This window comes from Lissotriton vulgaris, chromosome 7 (genome assembly GCF_964263255.1).
Source record: "Lissotriton vulgaris chromosome 7, aLisVul1.2, whole genome shotgun sequence".
Lineage (NCBI taxonomy): Eukaryota > Metazoa > Chordata > Amphibia > Caudata > Salamandridae > Lissotriton > Lissotriton vulgaris.
Window position 1 is genome coordinate 853051611 of NC_141695.1, and position 23236 is coordinate 853074846.

A 23236-nucleotide genomic window follows, 5' to 3' on the forward strand; every position below is an offset into this window, starting at 1 on the left:
GAGAGATATGTTAGGACACAGACAAAGGAAAGACACACAGGAGTGATATGTAAGGGCACAGGGGGAGCAAAGATACAGATGAGTGATATGTAAGGGCACTGGGAGAGCAAAGACACAGAGGAGTGATATGTAAGGGCACAGGGAGAGCAAAGACACACATACTGAATAAGCAGCTACCTATGTTATATGACATCTCTTTTTTAATGTAATAACTGCACTTTCACAATTGCTTTATTAACCTTCCTGCTTTCTCAAATTTGCTTGAAAATGCACCATTTGACCACTCTTTTTTCATAAATTTTCTCCCCCGAACCCTCCGTAAGTTGTTCCGGCTTGCTCGCTTCGCTCGCTCGCTGCGGTTCATTAGGACAATATAGTTACGCCCTACCACTTTCAAATGTCACCAGCCGCCACTGAGCAAGTAGGCGCACCACAGTCTTGGCGGTCCTCTTGCAAGCGCAGCAGTGGTGGTGCTGCAGGAGGACCAAACTCATAAATAACAAGGCCCTTGTTTCAGAAAATCTATGCCCCATGCCAAACTGTGATTGGAAATAGGGTTACCATCTATTTTGTCCGAGATCAACATTAATTTGCTCAATTACATCTGTGAGTGTGCGTTGGCTAAAGAGAACTCAGTAAAACATTTGATCAAATCCTAAATTCTCTCCACAAGTAGGTATAAAGATATGTTTTCTAACTACAATGTATCTGCTTTGCTGACAAGTTACAAACTCCCTTCATGAAGAGACCGCTGAATAAAAAGTTAATTAAGCAAGCAATTATTTTTTTCCAATTTGAAGCTGATATTGAGAAATGTTCGCGGTTAAAAACAGCTGTTATGTTCTTGATTCCTACAAACATATAAGACAGGATATTTAGATTCGTCAATTGATCCTTTTGTGATTAACATTTTAGTAAGGTTTATTTTCCTATATATATCCTTCTCACCCAATTTGAGGGCGTTTGGAATAAATCAATGAAACAATGGCCTTTGTGTCTTTTAAGTAAGGCAACAATTAACACGTTCTCTGTGTCTGTCCTAAATTTCTTCATTTTTGGAAAAAACATTTGAGACCATTGTTCAGAAAGAACGGCCTGAGAACAATTAATGATGCGACTAGATTTTGTTTTATGGGAACGTCGGCAAAATCATTGGTTGTGCCATGAAAGTGATATCTATTACGCAGGGACGCTTTAAACATGTAACCTTATTTGTATTTATTAGTCCTGCTGTTTTAAAAAATTATCTTTATAGTGTGAAATGTATTGTACTTTGCAATTTATTGTATACAAGTTTTAAGAAATGTAAACAAAAAGCTAATACTACTACTACTAATAATAGATCTATTTTGCACTTGGGGCCTGCCTTTTACGCCGCCGGTGCGTCACTTTTTGTGACACACCCGTGGCGTAAAAAATGCACCTTGTTGCGCCATATTTACAAAGTGACACATCTAGGTAGATGCGTCACTTTGTAAACCCCCGCGCCACATTATACCTGCGCCAGGTATAATGTATGCAAGGGGGGCTTATTGACGCAATGAAGGGTCGTAGAAGTGACGCAGTGAAATCTATGAGATTTCACTGCGTCACTTTTAGGACGCCGTTGCGTCAAAATCTTGCACCTGCCTCACAGCAGGCGTAAGACTGACGCAGGCCCTTTCACATGGGGTTGCCCCATGTGAAAGGACGTATTGCTGGAGTTGCGTCACTTTTGTGACACACTCCAGCAATGCGTCACTTTTGCGCTTACAGATACGTCAGAAATACTGACGTATCTGTAACTCCTTGCGACATGATGCGTCATACATTAAATATGACGCATCAGGAATGTCGCAAGGAGTGCGCAGTGAAAAGTGACGCATCGCTGTTTTCACGCAGCGATGCGTCATTTCTCATAAATGAGGCCCCTTGTCATTTCACCAAGAGTCACCCGTTAGGATTAAAACTTTATTTTGCTCTATGTTTTGACACCAGGAGTTATGTTAGGACTATTAATTCATTACACAATATTATTCTCAAAAAGAGACAACCTTTTGGACTTGGAACTGAAATATTGCTGCAATGACTTTTCATAAGAAAATTCAGTGGATTTACATTGGCATATAAGTATTGGTAAGAGAAGAGTAAGGTATGAAATAATTGATAAAAGTACTTATATGATCACCAAGGGAAAGAGCCCGGCAGTGTGAAAATATCCCTGGTCTCTATTTCTCTCTCTTGTCCCCTTCCCTCTCCTCGAGTCTACTGCTGATCGCCATGGTAATAGTCATATTGGTTGTGGTTTTGTGAGTAAATAGAATAATGAGACTATGTAGCTGGGCTTGAAAAAGACAAAGGAAGGAATGGGGTGGTGATTGTGAGAAGACAGTGATAATCGACGATAGAAGGGTAGGAAGAGGTGAAAAAGTAGCTGCGATAACCACAGTGAAATATGCCACACCCATGACAAAATGTTTCAAAATAACCAAAAAGCATGATGCGAGACCCTGGGCTGAGAGATGAGGACTGTGCAGAGAGGGAGGGAAAAGCAGAGATTCATTTGGCTTCCGTCAGGCATAATAGATATCAAAGGAGAATGGGACACCTGTCCTGTGTATTGCCAGGGTCTCGGGTTCTCATCGTTTAAAGACCCTCATTCACATTAAACATTCGGTGCGGTATATATTGGTTCTCCGCCCTGTTTGGTTATGTGAAAAGCATTATTATTTGGCCTTTTTCATTCACTTGAGTGTTTGGTGCTCCAAGTGATAGCTTTCCTCCACCTGGAGGGAGGCCATCTGGTTTTTCCAACAGTTGTGATTAGAAAGTGCAAGGAGGTGTGTGGAGTGTGGTTAAAATTACCTCTGCTCCTCAGTGCAATCTTTAATTTCTCAAGGACGGGGTAAGGTTAAAAGGGTAGGTGGTGCTAGGTGGAAGAGTTACTGTTCCACAGCACCTAGTGAAGGTCGACATATTTCGGCCCTTTGGAGCCCCTATGGGTCTGTGGGCCTTCTCCAGTACCGAGCTGTAAAAAGCTACCTCGCGGTAGCAAGTTGAGAGTAAGTAGTTCACTTACCCTTCTTCATCAATGAGTCCACTTGCTCATCTTCTTACGTGAGTTATAGATGCACCTTTTGTCTATAACTTGTCATCGAGATGATTATTCTCCCTCAGGGACAGGCGGCGGGACTCTCTCTTAGCGAAGTCCTGTCTGCACATGTGCTGACTCCATCTTCTGTGCCCCAGTGAAGCAAGCCCAGCCTTAACCCTCCCTTTTAGATATTAATAAGTCACCCCTGAGTAAGCTTCATAGTCCATAAGACAGGATGTATGGTGTTTAAAAGAAGGGCTTGTAAAAGTTTCATGTTAGCATGCCCCTGGAGTAAAAAGCCCTAAAAGTAACTTCCACTGTACCAGGGATGGCTGATCCAAAGGAAAGCATTTGCATGCATTATTAGGTTTACTATATGTTATCTCTGCCTAGAAAACAACTACAAATTTAATTTTTGGATGTTTAAAATATTTATTACACGCCCAATTCACTGGCGAAGTCTGATTTCGAACAAATATTTTGGAAAGATGACTTTTAAAAAGTCAAGTTTGCCCTGCCTGAATCCACTGGAAGCTAAATCTGCATTTGGCACTCTCCCTTTTGACAGTCAATAATTATCATTTCGATGGGCATAAAGGAATTATACATTTTCTCCCAGGATAGAGACAAAAGCCCCTGGGTGTGGGGAATATCCTTGAGCTCTGACAAAAGGATCTGTAGGCTGGGCCCAATGACTTTATTAACTTCAAAGAGGTCTATCCTGTCACAAGCAGATGTAGCTAACACCTAAGCCTGCACTCTTCTTTTTTAATTTTATTAGAGTTTTATATAACACAAACTAGACCCGAGACATCGGATATCAGAGTGCTTTACATGAGCACCGGTTTTGTTACAAAAAGACAAATTCATTTTTGTTAGGCATGGGGAGATTAAATGATTTGCCCAGAATCAAAGGATGTTGAGCGTCATTGCTGAGACTCGAACCCGGTTCCCCAGCTTCGAGGTCGACCGCTCTAGCCACTAGGCCACATCCTCTTTTGTTCACCCAGCCAGACCGGCCCCAACCAAAGAGGGCCTCTTATTGACAGCACAATGTCAGATCCTGCTGGAGTGTCAAGACCAGCTTTACAGGTCTGCTAGGGTTCTTCATATAATATTTGAGGCGTACTTCATAGCAGGGAAACAAGGTGCCAAAACAATTCTTGTATGTCCACTGTCTGATTGTTCTACCAAACTTCTGTCTCTGAGTTTGTTGGTGGCACCGAGACTGCATGAAACTGGATTTTAGTGTAATATATGAGAGAACACTAGAATTATCATAGTATACTGTCATACACACAGCCAGCCCTCATAGCCAATGTTTAATGTGACTTCAATCATGTTGAAAGTTCTCAACGTGGGAAAGGTTACCCCTGGGAACTTTTACCCCAGAGGTTAGAGGGTCCCCAGGTCTCATTACCACCCATGTTTGTGCCAGACAAAAATGTGGTGCATCCAGGCACCCCCTTCACGATACTCCTGGACCGGTGAAAGATCAGAAGAGGAATGGCCTGCCGTCTGAGACCTCTAAAGAGCCTACAACATGGGACCTCCTCTCCCTCAGGACAAAGAAGTGGATTCCAAGAGTCATAACGCTGACCTCCTATTGAAACAACAAGGACACAACAAGCTACAAGAAGCCTTCTCCTGCAGTTGCCCATCTAACCAGTGGGAACTGGCCCCTTCTCTTAGCCTCTGTCTGCCACCCTTTGAGTCTCTAAGGGTTTCCCCTGAGATCCTGGGGAGCTTTTGAAATGTACCCCTGTAGTGGATTGGGCCTAAAAAGACTGAAGTCAAAAAGTAAAATCATTGATCAGGATGAATGTTCCATTGTGTCAGCGTCAAATTGTGCCTAGATCCTGTTCTATGTCAATTATTGACAGTTATGGTCAGTTTGTGCTTTTTGGCACAATTTCTACATAAAACTTCAAACATGTATTTCTCTGGTTCCCTTTATTAGATTTTTTGCCATTTGGTGTAATTTTGTTTATTAAATTTTACCCTATTTTTCTATTTTGTTTTGGGATTTTTATTGTTTTGCATTTTAACATTATTACTGTTTTAGTACTGCATAAATACGTTATACATTGTCTCTAAGTTAAGCCTGTCTGCTCTGTGCATAGCTATCATTTGTGTTGAGCTCAGATTAACTTAGTGACTTTGAGAATTCACAAGGATCGAAGTTACTACCCAAAGTGGATGCCTATCCCCTCAACTAACACCTCCATTTCTTACACTACTGCAAGCAACTTGAACACTGATGAAGCAACATCCAAGATGAAAATTACAAATGCATTTTATAAAGCAGTCCGCCAGTTCTACTATAAGCAACGTTGATCCACCAAATGACCAGCACTGGCCGAACAAATTGAGAACAACTTCAACAACGCCTAAGAAATGTTTGCAATAGTGAAGGGTTTCACCTCCTGCACTACCATCTCCATGATCACTCCATCGCAGAACTTCTGCACCTAACTCTCCCTCAGTGACAAAAAAACACATCTACAACAATTTTGCGCTCAAAGCAGACCCATCCATTTTCCCTGGCTTCCAATGATTAAACAAGCACCCGGGAATCCACAATAACAAGTCTGCCTTTCCTTGCTAAATTGATAGCAAAATACTCCCACAATCAGCTATGTGCACATATCAAGAATTTTGACCTATTAGACAAACACCAATCTGGTTTCAGACCTGGACACAATACTAAGGTCTCCATGCAAAACATTCTAGATGATATACAAATTTCTCTAGGCAAAACAAATCCTGTCTCCTAATACTCCAGTATTTATCAGCTGCATTTGACACAGTTAGCCACAAACGCCTCAGAGAAACTCTTTAAATCAGAATGGGCCTTTCAGGAGCCATCCTTAACTGCTTCATCTCCTTTTTGCAGAACAGACAACAAAGAGTCAAAATAGGCAACACCCTATCTGAGGTAGCAGACATCGTCGGGGGCTGCTGCAGGGATCTACAATTATATAATTTCTCGTCAATCTTTACATGGAAGCAATCACTGAAATCCTGAAAAAAATTCAGGCTTTTCAAGAGGGAAGTTATAGCCTTACAACTAGAAAAAAACAAGTGTCATAAAATAATTCTTTTGTAACTGGCATTCACCCAATTGGAAATGTTATACTTTTTTTATGTTTTGTTCTTCGAATTCTAAATATGAGAACTTTTGTGAAACTGTCATTCAACACATTCGATATTGTATAAGATTGTTTTATACCTTGCTCTTTAACTCTACAGTCAGCATATCTTAAGTGACAGGTGTCTTTACTGTACGGCAACCATCCTCAGCTCTCTGTGTATAGCGCTCTGATACCTTGATGGTCATGTTCGTGCTTTATAAAACACTATAAATAAATAAATAATATTCATGACAGAAACTGCTTCGACCATCTGCTCTATTTACTCGGGATTCCCATGGGACCACTGCCCATACTTCATCTTCACCAAAAGATTAATACCATCTTCTCTGAACTCACCCTGGTACTCAATGGTTTTCTCACCACAGCCATGTTCCCAGATGCCTGAAAACATGCCACCATGCTACCACTTCTGAAGAACCCTCAGCAGACCAGAAGATTCTGTCTAGCTACCAACTGATCTCCTTGCTTCCCTATCCAGCTAAAGTCCAGAAAAGCTTATCAGTAAACAACTGGCTGATCATCTCAACAACAATTACCTCCTTGATCCTCCACAATCCTGTTTAAAGCCCAACTACAGCACGAGATCACATTCAACACTGTTGCCCACCCTATTCTTGTCCATTGCCTCCACAGAGCCAGTATGTGTGACAAGCTCTCCAATGGATCCGCTCCTTCCTCACCTGATGCACCGAGTGTGTCAGCATGCCAATGATGAAATGAAAAAGTTTTGCTATTTTGTTTGTGCTACGTTCTTGTGTTAAGGTAGCATTCCCGGCACCATTTTATGGTTAGCCGCCATTTTGAATCATGTTGTCAGCTACGTATTCCCTGACTCGAGAAGCATGCTTTGGAAATGTTAATTTCTCCAAGGTTAGGCCTTGTTCTGCTAATGAATACACTGTTCTTATTAACACATTCCTTTCCCATAGATAGAGGCTTTCTCCCACTGCTCCATTTAGCTCAACATGACCATAAAGTATCCCTTTCCAAATTTCAGTATTGTCGGCAGGAGGTCACCTACTTAGGTCACCTACTGTCGAAGGAGGGTAGGAGAGGGACCTCTGAGTGCATCAGTACCATTGTTAAAATGTCTGTCCTGCAAACTCAGGAAGACGTGCATGCTTTCATAGGCATCACTTTCTATTGCAGACAAGGGATACCTGGCTATTCGTTGCTTATTAAGCCCCTGCTTGCGCTAACACTAAAGGATGTGCATGAACCCCTTGGATGCTTGATTCCAGTCTAGGAAAGACATGGCTTGGTAGTTCGGGCTGGACTGTTCCCATGAGGCACAGGGTCAAGGCCGATTTGCATATAGCCATTGTCTGACCTAGGGTGGTGTGGAGTGCAAAAAAATGATGGATTTAGACCCTATCTTTGTACTGGGGTGAATGTAAGACATTGTTCTGCATTCTGTCCATCAACTGTGTTTTTTGCAATTTTCACCCCGAGTGGGCTGGGTATGCTCAGACGTGAGTCCCAGGCCCTCCACATCACTGGAGTCAAGCTACCCAGGCTGAAGAAGGCTGAAAACCAGAAACCGGTCCTTGGATGCTTGATTCCGGTCTAGGAAAGACATGGCTTGGTAGTTCGGGCTGGACTGTTCCCATGAGGCACAGGGTCAAGGCTGATTTGCATATAGCCATTGTCTGACCTAGGGTGGTGTGGAGTGCAAAAAAACGATGGATTTAGGCCAAGATCTTTGTACTGGGGTGAATGTAAGACATTGTTCTGCATTCTGTCCATCAACTGTGTTTTGTGCATGAACCCTTGCCTTGGATGCCAGAGTGTCAGCAGTATTTTGAGCAATTAAAAACTGCGCTTTGGACTGGTGTATGTTTCGTGAGAAGTCAGTGTATCTATCCAGGGGGCGACCCCGCAAATGGGTCAAGATCTGGGGAGCCTGGAATGCCTATCGTGGTGATATCTGAGAGCCGCCAGAACTGGAACCTACAGAGATGGACAGGGAGGACGCCTAGGCCCGTTTCCTTTCTTCCTAATCTTACGCTGTCATTGTCGGGAGCGGCATCCATAAATATGTAACTGTGGTCACCCGATACACCCTGGTCATTGTTTGTGTGTTGTATTGTTGATTTCTTTTGCTAATAAAAAGAATTTTTAAAAAACTGTGCTTTGCTCGGCTCCAGTGCTTGGTAACCCTAACTATGCTAAATGCTTTGTACTGTACGTCCAAAAGATGGGTGGTTGTGCGCTTTCTGTAATAATACAAAAATGACTATCCTTCCCTTCAGAGAATGAGGAAATCAACGTACATGATTGTATCTTCCAGACGTAAGAAGAGACTAAAGACAGGTAGACCATACTGATGTTCCCTTATCTGAACCCAAGGGAAACTATATGTCGATGCCTCTTGTTTTAAATTGACAGATGGCACCACAACAGCTGCGTATGCAATCACTATTCTGTGCACACTAGTTGAGATATCATGAGTTCCCTATCAGTCAGCCCAAGCTACAGAGTTAGTGGCCCTCATACAAGTCTGTGAATTGAGTGAGGGACTGGTTGTCAATATTTATACTGACAGACAATATGCCTTCGGGGTTGCGCATCATTTTGGGGGACTCTGGGCAGAGAGAGGGTTCCTTACTTCTCATGGGACGAGAATACAGCACAGACCTCTCATATATAGGTTTTTGTTGTCTGCTTTGGCACTCCCTAAGAAATTGATGATAGTAAAGTGCAGCAACCATAAGAATGTTACTGACGTTGTGGGTAAGGGGAATGCTTTTGCAGATCAGACAGCTAAGGAAACAGCCCGAACTAAGATGAAAAGAATGTTTGTAGCAGGTCCCACCAGATGGGTGCTCGAGTTCTCCATGTTTGAGGATACGCTTGACAATGTGAAGTAGATACAGAGTGAGGCCATGGTGGAGGAATTAGCAATGTGGCAAGAAAGTACAGCAAACTTGAATGATGAGGGATGTTGGATTGATAAGTCAAGGAAGCAATGATGGATGTTGCCAGATATATATGTTCTTCCTGTAGTGACAATGGCCCATGGCCGGACTCATATCAGTGCTAAGGGTATTTGCAAGTTGTTAGATCCTGTATGGCAAAATGACAACATCTCGAAGACAGCTACACATTTAGTGAAATACTGCATAGTGTGCATGATGCACAATCCTGGCAAGGGTACCCCTACACCACCCGGTAATTTTGCATCTCCCACTTCCCCTTTTGAGGTACTGCAAATGGAGTTCATAGAGATGGACAGGTTCAATATTTTGAAGTATGTGTTGGTGGTTGTCTGTGCGTTCTGTAAATGGGTTCAGGCCTACCCCACTAAAGATAATACAGCCATTGCGACTGCTAAGATACTCCTTAAGGAGTTCTTTCTTCACTTCGGCTTGCCCTGTTTGATCTGGAATGATATCGGAAGTCATTTGAATGCCAAGCTTATTCAGTTAGTTTGTGAGGGACTACACATCAGACAGAAGATTCATACTGCGAATCACCACCAGTCAGCAGGTTTGGTTGAGAAGTACATCTGTTGATGCTTCTGAAAGTAGTATCCTTATTCGAAAGTCAATAATTAATATCCTCCTGTAAAAGGGGTCCTCCTATTTATGATCACTGTATTCAATTAAAGGTACTAGGATTCATTCGATGTTACATCAGTATTGGCGAATCATATCTATGATAGGGCACCGTTCCAAAAAATTGAGTTAGGAGGTGAAGGATATACGTCGCCCTCAGTGTAACCCGATGTCCACCCTATTGGTGATTCACCCGTAATGCGGATGAAACAAGTCCCCAGCACCTGTGATAAGGCGCAGTCGTTCCGTCCACCCGATAGCCACCAAAGAACTCTAGTAGTGTATAGCGTTTTAGGACCCTAGTGTAATTTTTCCGATTCATGCCCTTATATAGGTGTAATTCACATTACCCTTATATAGGCATAGAAATCATACCCATATTTCGACATACCCCATCTAGTCCAAATATGGCATGGCTACTTCCACTAGTTCTAAAAAGCCACAACGATTTCTTGGAAAACTTGGCTTCAGCAGTCAGGGACATCCCCTTTCTTGAATATTGATTTGTCCTAGAAATCATGGCGTTTTCAAAGAACTACCATTCCCTTGGGGTTCTTTGGTAACGTTATTATGTCCGACTTTACGTCAAACCAAGCACCTTCAAGGTATAAATATGCCCACACTTGCCCTAACAAACACACGGTGGTTTCGAGCCGTTCGACTATCTACTTGTCCGACGCATCTCGCTACAGCAAGTGCCGAAGGAAGCCGACCCTCCAGCTGACGCACTGACAGAGAGGCTGCCTTTCTCTCGCTGAGAATCCAGCTCCAGTGTTTCCAAGCTCCCCTCGCGGGATGTTGAGAAATCGAGTCCCGAGACAGAGATACCAGACCTCCTTCATTCTAAACTAAGGTACTGAGCTGATAAGACTCTAAGAGAAATCTTGGATAGATTCTTGGCAAAGAAAACTAAACCTATGCTACACCTCACTTACTTCTTCCCTTGTACTAAGACCTAGGTTACGTACATCGGGGTAGGCGTATTTTAGAAGCACCTGTTGAGTACTTTTAGTCTTTATTATTTATGTATGTATTTTATGGCTTAGAAACCATACCATGCTTTTACAGTATTGTTTCATAATACTCTTCTTGCTGTACGCATTATACTTTACAGCCAGTATTACGATTGTAGCAGTTCATTTCTTCTGCATGTGAAAGAAGACTGTTCAATGAATACTTTTATTGAAAACGCCCGTCTCTCTATTTCTCAGCACACAAAGTTTTCATGTTTATGCGGTTGTCAGAAACTAATCCCTTCTTGTGTATTCGAGAAAGTTTCTAGTGACCTCTGAGCTAGCTGGCACTCACAATTAAGTCTAATATATTCGATAGAGACCTAGGCGACCTAAACCCAACGTTTGGTAAGGCACTAATTTAACGCTAGATACTAGAGTAACTCAGTCGTGCTTTTCTCAGAGACCCCTTTTTCCCGAAAAAATACTCCAATAGACGTCTGGAGTGGGTAAAAGGATAAAGTATCCGCCATTACTCAGTAGGATGAAAATCATATGTATTCGTTTTTTTGGTTTGTTCAACGTTGAAGGATACAGTGTTCCAAAATATTGTTCACCTTATCTTTGTTTCCTTGAAACTTGCTCTGCAAACTTTCAGTCAACAAAATGAGTGACGACGAGAACGGTGGAGCTGCAAGATCTGCAGCCCAACCGGGTTTAGACGTTACAGGTTTCCAACAAAATGACCCAGATGCTGTAATCATCCTGGAAAATTTAAGGAAAACCATCACTATAAAGCTTATAACAAATGGCCTATCATCAAGAGGTGGTAGGGTCATCTTTGTCATAGAGGCACATGAATATCGGCAGACAGAGGTATTCTAAACATGGAGTCTCTTACCTGAAGCAAATCCAGTAACCCCTTTGTTCCACTTCTACAAAGTAGAGGAACTTCCAATGGAATACGTTCCTTTTGAGGACATTGAAATTCCATTAACATACCAAGAGCATGCGCTCTGGTTTAAAGGCGCCTTACAACATCAAATTCACATTACCAGGCTCGGTCCACTAGGTAGACCAGGAGCAACATGGCCGGTACTAGCCAGCTATACACCACATCCTGCCATTGAAGAAATGTCAGGTCCAGAACTATTAGTTCAACTAAAACAACTAATAAAAATATATATATACAATTGGTTCAATATGTCATGCAGACTCTAACAGTCCAACCTCCTATGAGGATTCCAAAGCAAACCCCTTACCAGGGGAACACAAATAAAATTACACCACAGACTATACAGTCAGTTATTGGTAAATTGCCCGCAAAAAGGGAACACATTCCATTCGGGATAGCTCAAAAAATTACTCAAATAGAGGCAGTATTTCCAGATAGTACACCTCATGAGAAACACAGAATTTTAACAATCTGTTTACCAATGGGGATCGCACCACACCTGAAGGACTGCGACACTTGGGGTATAGTATTTGCTGCAATCTACACAAAAACTCATGGTGTTCCATCTACGGCGGTAATACAAGATGTCCTGAAACAAATTCAAAATTAATACGGGGCAGAGCCTGCTTTAAATCTGGGTATGAAATTACTTAAAGATTTCAAACAGGTCTCAGATATAATATTAGATAATATTAAAGGTGAAGCAGCATCCGTGGTGATTCGCCAAAATTAAAAGAACTTGATGTAACTGAGCAACCATATGATCTGGCCAGAATAATAGAAAAATCCTATGAAGAACTAGGTAGAGATAGTTTGGGTGGGAAACCAGTAAAGCCCCAACTAACAGAAAATCCTGAAAAGGTTTTTATTAAAAACACTCTCACTACTTCTAAAAAGAAATGGGAAAGTACTAGACAGACACTTCCTAAAGAGAAGCGTTCTCAATCCAGAGGTAGGTCTCCTCAAAAGGAGCTCTCAGTGTAACTCGACGTCCACCCTATCGGTGATTCACCCGTAATGCGGATGAAACAGGTCCCCGGCACCTGTGATAAGGAGCAGTCGTTCCGTCCACGGGGACTTGTTTCATCCGCATTACGGGTGAAACACCGATAGGGTGGGCGTCGGGTTACACTGAGGGCGAAGTACATCCTTCATCTCCTAACTCCATTTTTTGGAACGGTGCCCTATCATAGATACGATTCGCCAATACTGATGTAACATCGTATAAATCCTAGTACCTTTAATTGAATACGGTGATCATAAATAGGAGGACCCCTTTTACAGGAGGATATTAATTATTGACTTTCGAATAAGTATACTTCTTTCAGAAGCATCAACAGTGCTGACCTTTGTGACTAGCTGCGAGAACATGAATGTATGGGATGACCCAACCGTGGTGATGGAACCTAGTGAGGACTATCATCTTTCTGTTTCAAGTTTACCACTTTTTATGTGACCTCTACGTAAGACCTGACGAAGTTCCCGTGGCACTAGGGGAACAAAACGCGTTGGCTGTGCCGTTTTTATTAAAAGAATGAATAAAGAGAAGAACTTTCAAACAAACCTTTCGCGTAACTGACTTTATTGGAGTGCACCTTCCTTTTCCTATGAACATTATTCCTTAAGTGTGTTCATATCATATCATTTTTCTCCAAAATTCAATTGTCTAATGCTATCTAAATGTATTTGTGGCAGTGTATTAGTTACTTAAATCATAGCAATTGCATGACCCGACAGAATCATTTGTTATGGTGGAGAGCCGGTTGTGAGAGGGAGATGACTATGGTGGAGATAGGGTGTGGCGGTGGGGTGGAGAGGGGTCTCAGATGGAGCTGTGTGGAGTGGGTCAGTAAGGTGGTAGTGCCTGCGGAGTGGCCTGGTGTGTGGAGGGACGCCCTCTCGGGGAGCTTGGTGTTCGCGAGACATGTCTATAGAGCAGCTCAGCTGAGGGCGTACTGTGCGGTGGGGTGTTCGAGAGGTGTGTAGGATCAGCTGGGGATGCGGGAGCTGGCCGGGGAGGAGTCGCTGAGTGAGAAGGTAATGCCGGGGGTGGGAGGTGTATCTGGGAGATGAGCTGAGGCTGTTGCCTAGTGAGGATCTGAAGGCGTGTAGAGATGCCCCGTAATGCTGGGCGGGGCTCCGTGCAGCTCTCGGCCCTCCCACGTCTCACTGGTCGCTGCGAGTGAATGGACACGGGATGATCTGCAGATGAGAGCCGGCCGGGCGCGGGCAGCTGCATGGGGCGCTGCAGGGACCGAGGAGGGCGCGCTGCAGGGACCGAGGAGGGCGCGCTGCAGGCGCGGGTGGGGCTCGGCTAGGGACGGGATCTCCGTGGCCCGGTGAAGGGGGAATGGGAAGGGAGGCTGGTGATAGCCCACGGGGGCAGTGGGGTTGGGCTGGAGATTCCAGTGCAGGAATAGGCGCTACAGACACGAAGAGGAGTGCATAAGGAAGGGAGCAGGGGCTGAGTGTGGGGCCGACCTCTGGGCACCGGGGGTCACGAAATAAGACCGCAGGACGTGAGCAGGACAGAGGGGGCCGGAAGAGCAGGTGTTCAAACTTTCCGGGACTGGAGAGAGGGGTGAAAGAGGGAGGGCAAGAACTGCAGGACTCAAGCGGGGAAGCAGGGGACAGACAAGGAGCCTAAGTCTGGAGAGGGGACACTGCAGGACCCTCATGCACTCGCCAGGGCAGAAGGACTGCGGGGACTGGAGAGCGACAGCGATTGAGGTGCAGGAACTGCTGAAGAAGAGACTGAACTGCAAGAACCCGCTGAGACAGAACTGGAGCTGCAGGGACTGGGAGAGGAGCGAAGCAAGGACTGCAGTTACCGGTCAGAAGGACCAGAGGAGCAGCGGGGACTGGGGGCAATCAGGAGATGGGGACAGGAGGGAGCTAAGCAGGAGCTGCTTGGACTGTGGACAGGAGGGAGCTAAGCAGGAGCTACAGGTAGTGTAGAAAGGAGGGAGCTAAGCAGGAGCTACAGGGACTGTGGACAGGAGGGAGCTAAGCAGGACCTACAGGTACTGTGGACGGGAGGGAGCTAAGCAGGAGCTGCTTGGACTGTGGACAGGAGGGAGCTAAGCAGGAGCTACAGGTAGTGTAGAAAGGAGGGAGCTAAGCAGGAGCTACAGGGACTGTGGACAGGAGGGAGCTAAGCAGGACCTACAGGTACTGTGGACGGGAGGGAGCTAAGCAGGAGCTGCAGGTACTGTGGACAGGAGGGAGCTAAGCAGGAGCTGCTGAGACTCTGAAAAGGAGTGAGCTAAGCAGGACCTACAGGTACTGTGGACGGGAGGGAGCTAAGCAGGAGCTACAGAGACTGTGGACAGGAGGGAGCTAAGCAGGAGCTACAGGTAGTGTAGAAAGGAGGGAGTTAAGCAGGAGCTACAGGTAGTGTAGAAAGGAGGGAGCTATGCAGGAGCTACAGGGACTGTGGACAGGAGGGAGCTAAGCAGGAGCTACAGGTACTGTGGACGGGAGGGAGCTAAGCAGGAGCTGCAGGTACTGTAGACGGGAGGGAGCTAAGCAGGAGCTGCTGAGACTGGGGACAGGAGGGAGCTAAGCAGGAGCTACAGGGACTGTGGACAGGAGGGAGCTAAGCAGGAGCTACAGGTACACTGGACAGGAGGGAGCTAAGCAGGAGCTACAGGTACTGTGGACAGGAGGGAGCTAAGCAGGAGCTGCAGTAACTGTGGACAGGGGTGAGCTAAGCAAGAGCTACTGAGACTGTGTACAGGAAGAAGGAGCAGGAGGTACAGGTACTGTGGACAGGAAGGAGCTAAGCAGGAGCTACAGGGACTGTGGACAGGAGGGAACTAAGCAGTAGCTGCTTATACTGTAGACAGGAGGGAGCTAAGTAGGAGCTGCACGGACTGTTGCCAGGAGGGAGCTAAGCAGAAGCTGCAGTGACTGGGCAGGAGGGAGCTAAGCAGGAGCTGCTAAAACTGTGGGCAGTAGGGAGCTAAGCAGGAGCTGCATAGACTGTGGACAGGAGGGAGCTAAGCAGGAGCTGCAGGGACTGTGGACAGGAGGGAACTAAGCAGGAGCTGCTTGGACTGTAGACAGGAGGGAGCTAAGTAGGAGCTGCACGGACTGCGGCCAGGAGGGAGCAAAGCAGAAGCTGCAGTGACTGGGCAGGAAGGAGCTAAGCAGGAGCTGCATAGACTGTGGACAGGAGGGAGCTAAGTAGGAGCTGCACGGACTGTGGCCAGGAGGGAGCTAAGCAGAAGCTGCAGTGACTGGGCAGGAGGGAGCTAAGCAGGAGCTACAGAGACTGTATGCAGGGGGAGCATAACGTTCAGGAGTAACTTAGAAGGAGAAGCATGCCCAGCGGTTATTGACAAGGAAATAGTATTAAGACTGAGGGGAGGGAGAGAGGGTTCCAAGGCTCGGGTGTCGGATGGTAGTCTCGGGGAAGTGACTGTGGGGTCTTGGCTCGGCGAGGGCGTCCCCTGGGCGGTAGGAAGTGGGTCTATGGTCGGCGTGGCAGTAGCAGTTCTGGTCTTGGAGTGAGGATTAATTTGTAGGATCAGAGTGGAAGTCAGGGGTTCCAGACAAGAAACTCCGGGCCCAATGGGAGCGCGAGGGTCTAGTCTCGGTGGAGGGCGCAGACGTTTGTAGGCTCCTTGTATTAGCCGAGTGCCAGCCTCGCTGCTGCCTGGCCTGGGAGGTAGGACGTTGTTCTAAGGTCAGACTGAGCATGGGGCTTTGTGTTCAGGAAGAGACATGATGCTCTAGGCTCTGGGAGATGGCAGGTGCCCGGTCCTGGAAGGCCTGGCTTGGATTGCCCATGGGATGCTCGCTTCTCAGGACACATCCCACCTCTCGTTCTGTGGGGCTTCCACTCTTTGAGGCCCAGATCCCGCCTCGGCCATGGGAGCCTCACCTCTCGGGGACGCGGCTCCCGTCTCCCTTGCTGTATCTCCCGCTTTTATTGGTCTTTTTGGCGATCACATTGGCCTCCGCTGTATCAGGGCACAGAGGTAAGCATAGGGTGACTGGGGATAGGGGCGTTATGGGCTGCATGGCAATGTTCTGTACAATGACCTCACCGGGACCGGTGCAGTCTAAGGAGTGGTTCGGGCAGGGCCAGTCTCTCCCCGCTGCACCCTCTCGTCTCGGCATCACGCCGTGTCTTTCCTTCATGCTGACGCCCTTGTCTTCCAGGAGAAACCTTTGGAGACGCACGTGTTCTCGGCCGTCAGGGGAATTATCTCCAAGAAGTGACAGCGCCTTCCTGGCTGGCTTCGGCGCTTCCTGGGCGAGCAGAGCACGAGACGGTGAGAGAGAGGGTCCAACAAGCATTGGTAAAGCGTGAGGGGTGTAGAGATGGCTGGTCTTGACTCGGGCCCAGCAGTGTGATGGGGAGGTTGTGTTTATATGTGTGGGATGCCGGAGTCCGTGCGCGGCTCTGGTGAGCGTCTGTTTTATTTCTGCTTGAGCGCTGTAATTTGGCACCGGATGTTTCAGCAGAGGCTCTCTGCCACTCTGGGTCTCAGGGCGCCGGTGATGCATATCGAGATTTCCCGAATTCAGCAAGTCATTTAGCCCTACAGAGGGGTTAACATATTCACATAACCATTTAAGCGCTTTACAAAATAAACCAAGCGCTGCCATATGAAGCTATCTTTTCCTGGACTCCGGATATTCTTAAATCGTCCCTGTGCACTATTTGGTGGGTGGTCGAGGCTCTCGGGTGAATTATGCGGACGCTTCGGGCAGCTATATACCAAACATGCCGCGTTATTTTAGCCCGAGAGGGTTAAGGGTAACAGCCCTTAACTTTAGGTAGAATGGACTCTACCCAAAGAGGCACAGACAGGGTGGACACATTGGTCCATTTGGTTTGGACTCCGCGTTCTCAGCCCTTACAAGTAATGTGACAACCTCCGTCTTGTGGGAGTTGAGGTCATAGTCTAAGTCTATTGAATTTCCACACACCTGATCACTTGTTTCCGGAAAAGCCCAGACCTGAAAACCTGTATTTTGGTGACACGAGCAGCGATGGCGACCTTGTGTTTGGTAACCAGCATTTCCTCTCTGTTCCTTTATTAGTTACTTTTATCGCTCGTTGAGATGGGCTCATTTCTCGAGACAGATGCCCTGTTGCCGCCTTAAGTACGCGTGACCGAAATTCTAACTGCTCAGCTACATTCTCGATTTTCATAGCACACAAAATATGTGAAGGTTAAAAAAAAGTCCGAAAAGATACACATTGCCTGCTGCAGGCGTAATTGCGCGTAGGCTATCGGAATTTCGCGAAAAGCGCCCCCTTTGGAACGAATACCCCACCTTTTCTGCCCTTAGCCGACCCCAGCTCTGAAGGGTACATGAAGGAGACTGGCTCTTCCTCCACAGCCAGTTTTTCATTATTCCTAGAATAGCGAATTAGATGGCATTGGCATAGCGATCGGGGACCGTGTGTGCCCGCTGGTACCGCCCCTCGCTCCCCGAAGGTCCCGTGAGGGCCTGTAGCCAGGAGTGATGCAGGTTGCTTGGAAATCGATTTAGCATCCCTGACGGATAACAGCTGTTCGTCGTTTCCGGAAGTTCCGCCTGGTGTCTTTCAAGCAGAAAGGAGTCCCGCAAGCACACAACCGAGGCCTAGTTTGATGGAAGCCGTTGCAGTGTGTGAGCAATCATTGGATCCACTACATGAAAATAGGCATACATTGTGCACATGTCGGTCACACCCGATACCATAACAACAAACATTTTAGTGGATTTTACGCTTCTTAAGCTACTGACTCGTTTAATAGGCTGGCTACTGACCAAGAGCTTTAAAAAGGCAAGTGAATGATTTAACAGCAAAAAGTAGCTTCTACTGATTTCAATACAAACCACTTTTAAGCCAATTTTAGCACAGATGTTTCTAGACAATGACCCGTTTTGTTAATACTCTCAAAATTCCTTCTGTGACATGACAATTAGTTCATGAAATAATTTTTTAATGCTTCAAAAAGGCAATGAATGACTTTACAGAAAAAAGCAGCATCTATTGATTTCAATACAAACTCCTTTCAAGCTAATTTTAGCAAACCTGTTTCTAGACAATGCATCTTTTTGTTAATACTCTCAAGATTCCTTCTGTGAAATGACAATTAGTTCATGAAATATATTTTTTTAATTGCATCTTCAGAAAGGCACTGCTGGCCAAAAAGGTACATTTTCAGTTTGCTCATTGGGACGTTGCAACATATGCTTCTTTGAGGCCGCACACGTCCAGGTCTCAGTACTGAGATTAATGAGTTAATGCCCCTGATTGCAGGATGTGGAAGCGGCAAGTCACAGGCTTCATTCCTAATGCATCTTCCATTACTCCTGCGATTGCATGAGCAAGTGTCAATCAGTTGGCAATATTACTGCCTGGTAATTACTATGCCAGGAAACTGCACTATTCTAATCAAAATTAACTAGCAAAATTGTGTTCCACAGTGAGCAGTTATCATATGAGATGAATGCAGGAAGCCACCAGGCCTAAAGAACTGGCGAAAATGTAGTTGCCTTTACATAACTTTGCAGCAAATGGTACTAGCACACAAAGAATGCAACTATCCCTTCAATTTCCAGAACACATGGAACGTGTGGTTTATGGACAATATCTGGCAAAGAGGTCACTCCCACAGAAACTGAAATCATACCTCTTAGTAGTATATAATAACAAAACACATGCCATCAATTCTATTCTGAAGCCACCAGCACATAAAGTGTAAAATCCACTAAAATATCAACGTTGTTGTTCCTTCCCACAGGTAGGCATGTGCACTATACAATGCCAAATTAGTTACAAATTTCTCCAAAATTCCTTTGAGAAGAATGAACATACTCTCTATAATGTTTGTTCCTAAGTGTCTCTACTAATTGTAGCAATTAAGCAGCCTGGGTAGCAAAAGGGACGTTGTTGAATGGGGCACAAGAGAGACACCAGGCAGACAACATGGTTACCAGTTTGTTATTGTAACACTAGAACAAGCTGCGCACAAAGCAGTGTTTTTACAGTGCATTGCTTTTGCATTTAAAATCTGTTCTACACAATATCAGAGTTGTGCTGCTTCTGACAGATCCAGGTTTAGTGTGACAGCTGACATAGGTTTTTCAAGCATTTTGCTGACAAACTACACTAGTATGAAGAGACAGGACGCCGTGATGCACTGTCTGCATGAGGGAAGCACTGGTGGATTACATCTGCATAGACACTATCCTGGAGATAACTACACAAGCCCTGCATTAAAGAACATGATATATATGTCTTACAATGCACTCTGAGAAACGACTGGTTAGACATAAGTTATGTCTTCAGGCTTCACATAGTTGAGCTGTCTCACTCTACAGATAGGTGAGGTGCCAGACACCCGAGCTACACTTCAGATGACAACACCCCATAACCAAAGGAAAGAGCCACAAACCATAATCTCGGTTCAATTTATTCTAAAGTTGTCATCAGTCCTGTATTTAGTGCCTGTAGGCACCCACCAAAAACATATATTAAAAACAAACATATCCAAGATATGAACTGAGTTCTAACTTAAAGAGTGCAACAAACCACCTTAGGCACCTAAGTGCTGAGCTGAGTAACAGCAGCAGAAATCATATGAAAACAATCAATAAAATAGATTAGTTTTAAGAGCTTTCCTAAACAGATTGGTATTCTGTTTTGCCAAGGCCGACGGCATTCTAAATAAAGAAAGTAACAAAAGGCAAGGAACTTTTTGACAAGTCATTCTGCCATATTCTGAACGCCTTAAAGCTTGTAGATTGCGGACTCAGGAAGGCCAATGTTGCAAGCAATGGAATAGTTCAAACCAGAAAGGATGGGAGCATTAAAGACACGAGCTTTCACATGGCACACAATAAAAAGAAGATTTTTCTTCGAGATCCTCGCTTGGAGGTAACAGGACAAAGATTGACACAAGGATGAGGCAGGTGGAGATGCCTTAATTGTTATCTTGTCATTAAATACAGCCAGAAGGGCAGTCTCAGTGCCTAAACCAGGTCTTAAATTCGTTTGGCTAGCATTTAGTAACTGGTGCGCTTTAAAATGTACAGAAAGCTGGTGAGACAGGAATCTCATCAATGTTAATGACTGCTGGCAAAAGAAAGATGAGCCTGTAGTAAGCTTCTGTCCGAGGGCCCAAGTTGTCTTCTGTAAAAGGGGTTTGAGGACCCCTTTCTTCCCTTCACTAGTGATAGTGACGGATGAAACCCAGTGTTAAGGATGAAGGTGAAAGCAGGTCTAACAATTTAGAGTTCAGACTGGACATACAACATCCGGGTGCCTGACTTTAGGGGAGCAACCAAGGAGTAAACCTCTCCTCCTTAATCTTTGGGAGAGCTGTTATAGGAGTGAAAAAGGCACAGGATAGTAATTATGCCGCATGATACAGTACGAAACTGGAAGAGTGGCAATACAGTCATGAATGATCTTGGACTTCTCATAGAAAAAAGCGGCCAAATAGTCACAAACTTGGGAGAGACAATAGTCATTTTGTCACAGGTTAGATTGGTGGGATTAGAGACTGTCCAGAATAGAGCCCGGGAGGAGTTGGAGGCCAGAGAAATAGAATGTAAAAAAACAAAAGAGATCTTAATAGCAGTAAAAGACAATCTGTAATATTGAGATTTTTATTGTGCATTCATAGTATGGTGTGTGTGCGTACATACACATTTGTGTTTTGCTAAATGCAAAATGGTATCTATTTTACGGTAAACAGTCATAATATCTATTCCAAAATATAGAATGGACATAATATCGAAGTAAAAATATAGAATGGACAAAATATCGAATTGACACAATATAGTGGTTAAAAATATCGAATTTAAGGTAAGTAATATCGATTTTCAAAATATAGAAGTCAAAATATCGAAATATACAATATAGGCATTAAATATATTGATTTTTTAATAATATCAATTTTTTTAAAGTGTTTTGTATGTTAGTATATGTGTGAAAAGTGTATATTAATTTTTGTAATGTATGTTTAATGTATTTTAAGTAATGAATTTTGTTTTATTTAATTTTTGCGTAATTTAATTCTGTAGCGGGTTGTGGGTTTATAGGGGAATAGGGTGGAAAGTAATTTAATTGTAATTAATTAAATATTTTTATTTATTTATTGGTATTCATTTTGAATTTATTGTTATTTTGTAATTGGTAATTAATTTGTATTAATTGCCAATTAATTTGTATTAATTGATTAATTGTTAATTATGTTAATTTTCTAAATTTATTTTCTGTAGCGGGTTGTGGGTTTATAGGGGAATAGGGTGGGAAATAATTTAATTGTAATAAAGTAAATATTTTTTTTCATTTATTCGTATTGATTTTAAATGTATTGTTAATTAATTTTTAATTGGTAATTAATTTCTATTAATTGGCAATTAATTTTTATTACTTGGTAATTATTTTGTATTAATTAAATATTTGATAATTATGATAATTGTATTAATGTATTTTCTGTAGTGGGATGTGGGTTTATAGGGGAATAGGGTGGGAAGTAATGTAATTGTAATTAATTATATATTAAAAATACTTTTTGTGTATTGATAATTAATTTACTGTTAAGTTTTTAATTGGTATTAATTTTTATTATTAATTAGTTTTTGTTATTTAAAATTAATTCGTTGTTGAATAATTATGAATAGGTTGTTAATTTTTAATAACTAATATGTAGTTGTATTTCTAATTAATTATTACATAATATTACATTGGTTATTCATTTCAATTAATGTTTTATTGGTATTGATATTTCATTTATTTTTAATAATATATTAAATCATTACTTTCCCTACTGTTAAACTCACTGGAGTGGGAATAGTAATTTTCACCCTCCCGCTATCCAACGCTTTCCCTACTGTTGCACTCTCTGGAGTGGGAATAGTAATTTTTACCCCTATGCTATCCAACGCTTTCCCTACTGTTGCTCTCTCTGGAGTGGGAATAGTAATTTTTACCCCTATGCTATCCAAAGCTTTCCCTACTGTTGCACTATCTAGAGTGGGAATAGTAATTTTCACACTCCCGCTATCCAACGCTTTCCCTACTGTTGCACTCTCTGGAGTGGGAATAGTATTTTTTACCCCTACGCTATCCAACGCTTTCCCTACTGTTGCACTCTCTGGAGTGGGAATAGTAATTTTTACCCCTACGTCATCCAATGCTTTCCCTACTGTTGTACTCTCTGGAGTGGAAATAGTAATTTATACCCTTCCAATATCCAACGCTTTCCCTACTGTTGCACTCTCTGGAGTGGGAATAGTAATTCTTACCCCTACGCTATCCAACGCTTTCCCTACTGTTGCACTCTCTGGAGTTGGAATAGTAATTTTTACCCTCCCGCTATCCAACGCTTTCCCTACTGTTGCACTCGCTGGAGTGGGAATAGTAATTTTTACCCTTATGCTATACAACGCTTTCCCTACTGTTGCACTCTCTGGAGTGGGAATAGTAATTTTTACCCCTATGCTATCCAACGCCTTCCCTACTGTTGCACTCTCTGGAGTGGGAATAGTATTTTTTACCCCTACGCTATCCAACGCTTTCC

At 43.9% G+C, this 23236-nt stretch overlaps 1 protein-coding gene across 1 annotated transcript in view; it reads left to right on the forward strand.

The window, feature by feature from the left end:
* Nucleotides 1-16302: 16302 nt before the first annotated feature.
* The window catches only part of ADAM19 (ADAM metallopeptidase domain 19), a 451105-nt gene continuing 444171 nt past the window's right edge, over nt 16303-23236 (forward strand). Inside the window, exons 1-2 of the mRNA XM_086931224.1 lie at nt 16303-16678; nt 16863-16975. Coding sequence (XP_086787350.1) covers nt 16444-16678; nt 16863-16975 — 348 coding nt within the window. The 5' untranslated portion in view covers nt 16303-16443. The remainder of the gene's footprint in view (nt 16679-16862; nt 16976-23236) is intronic.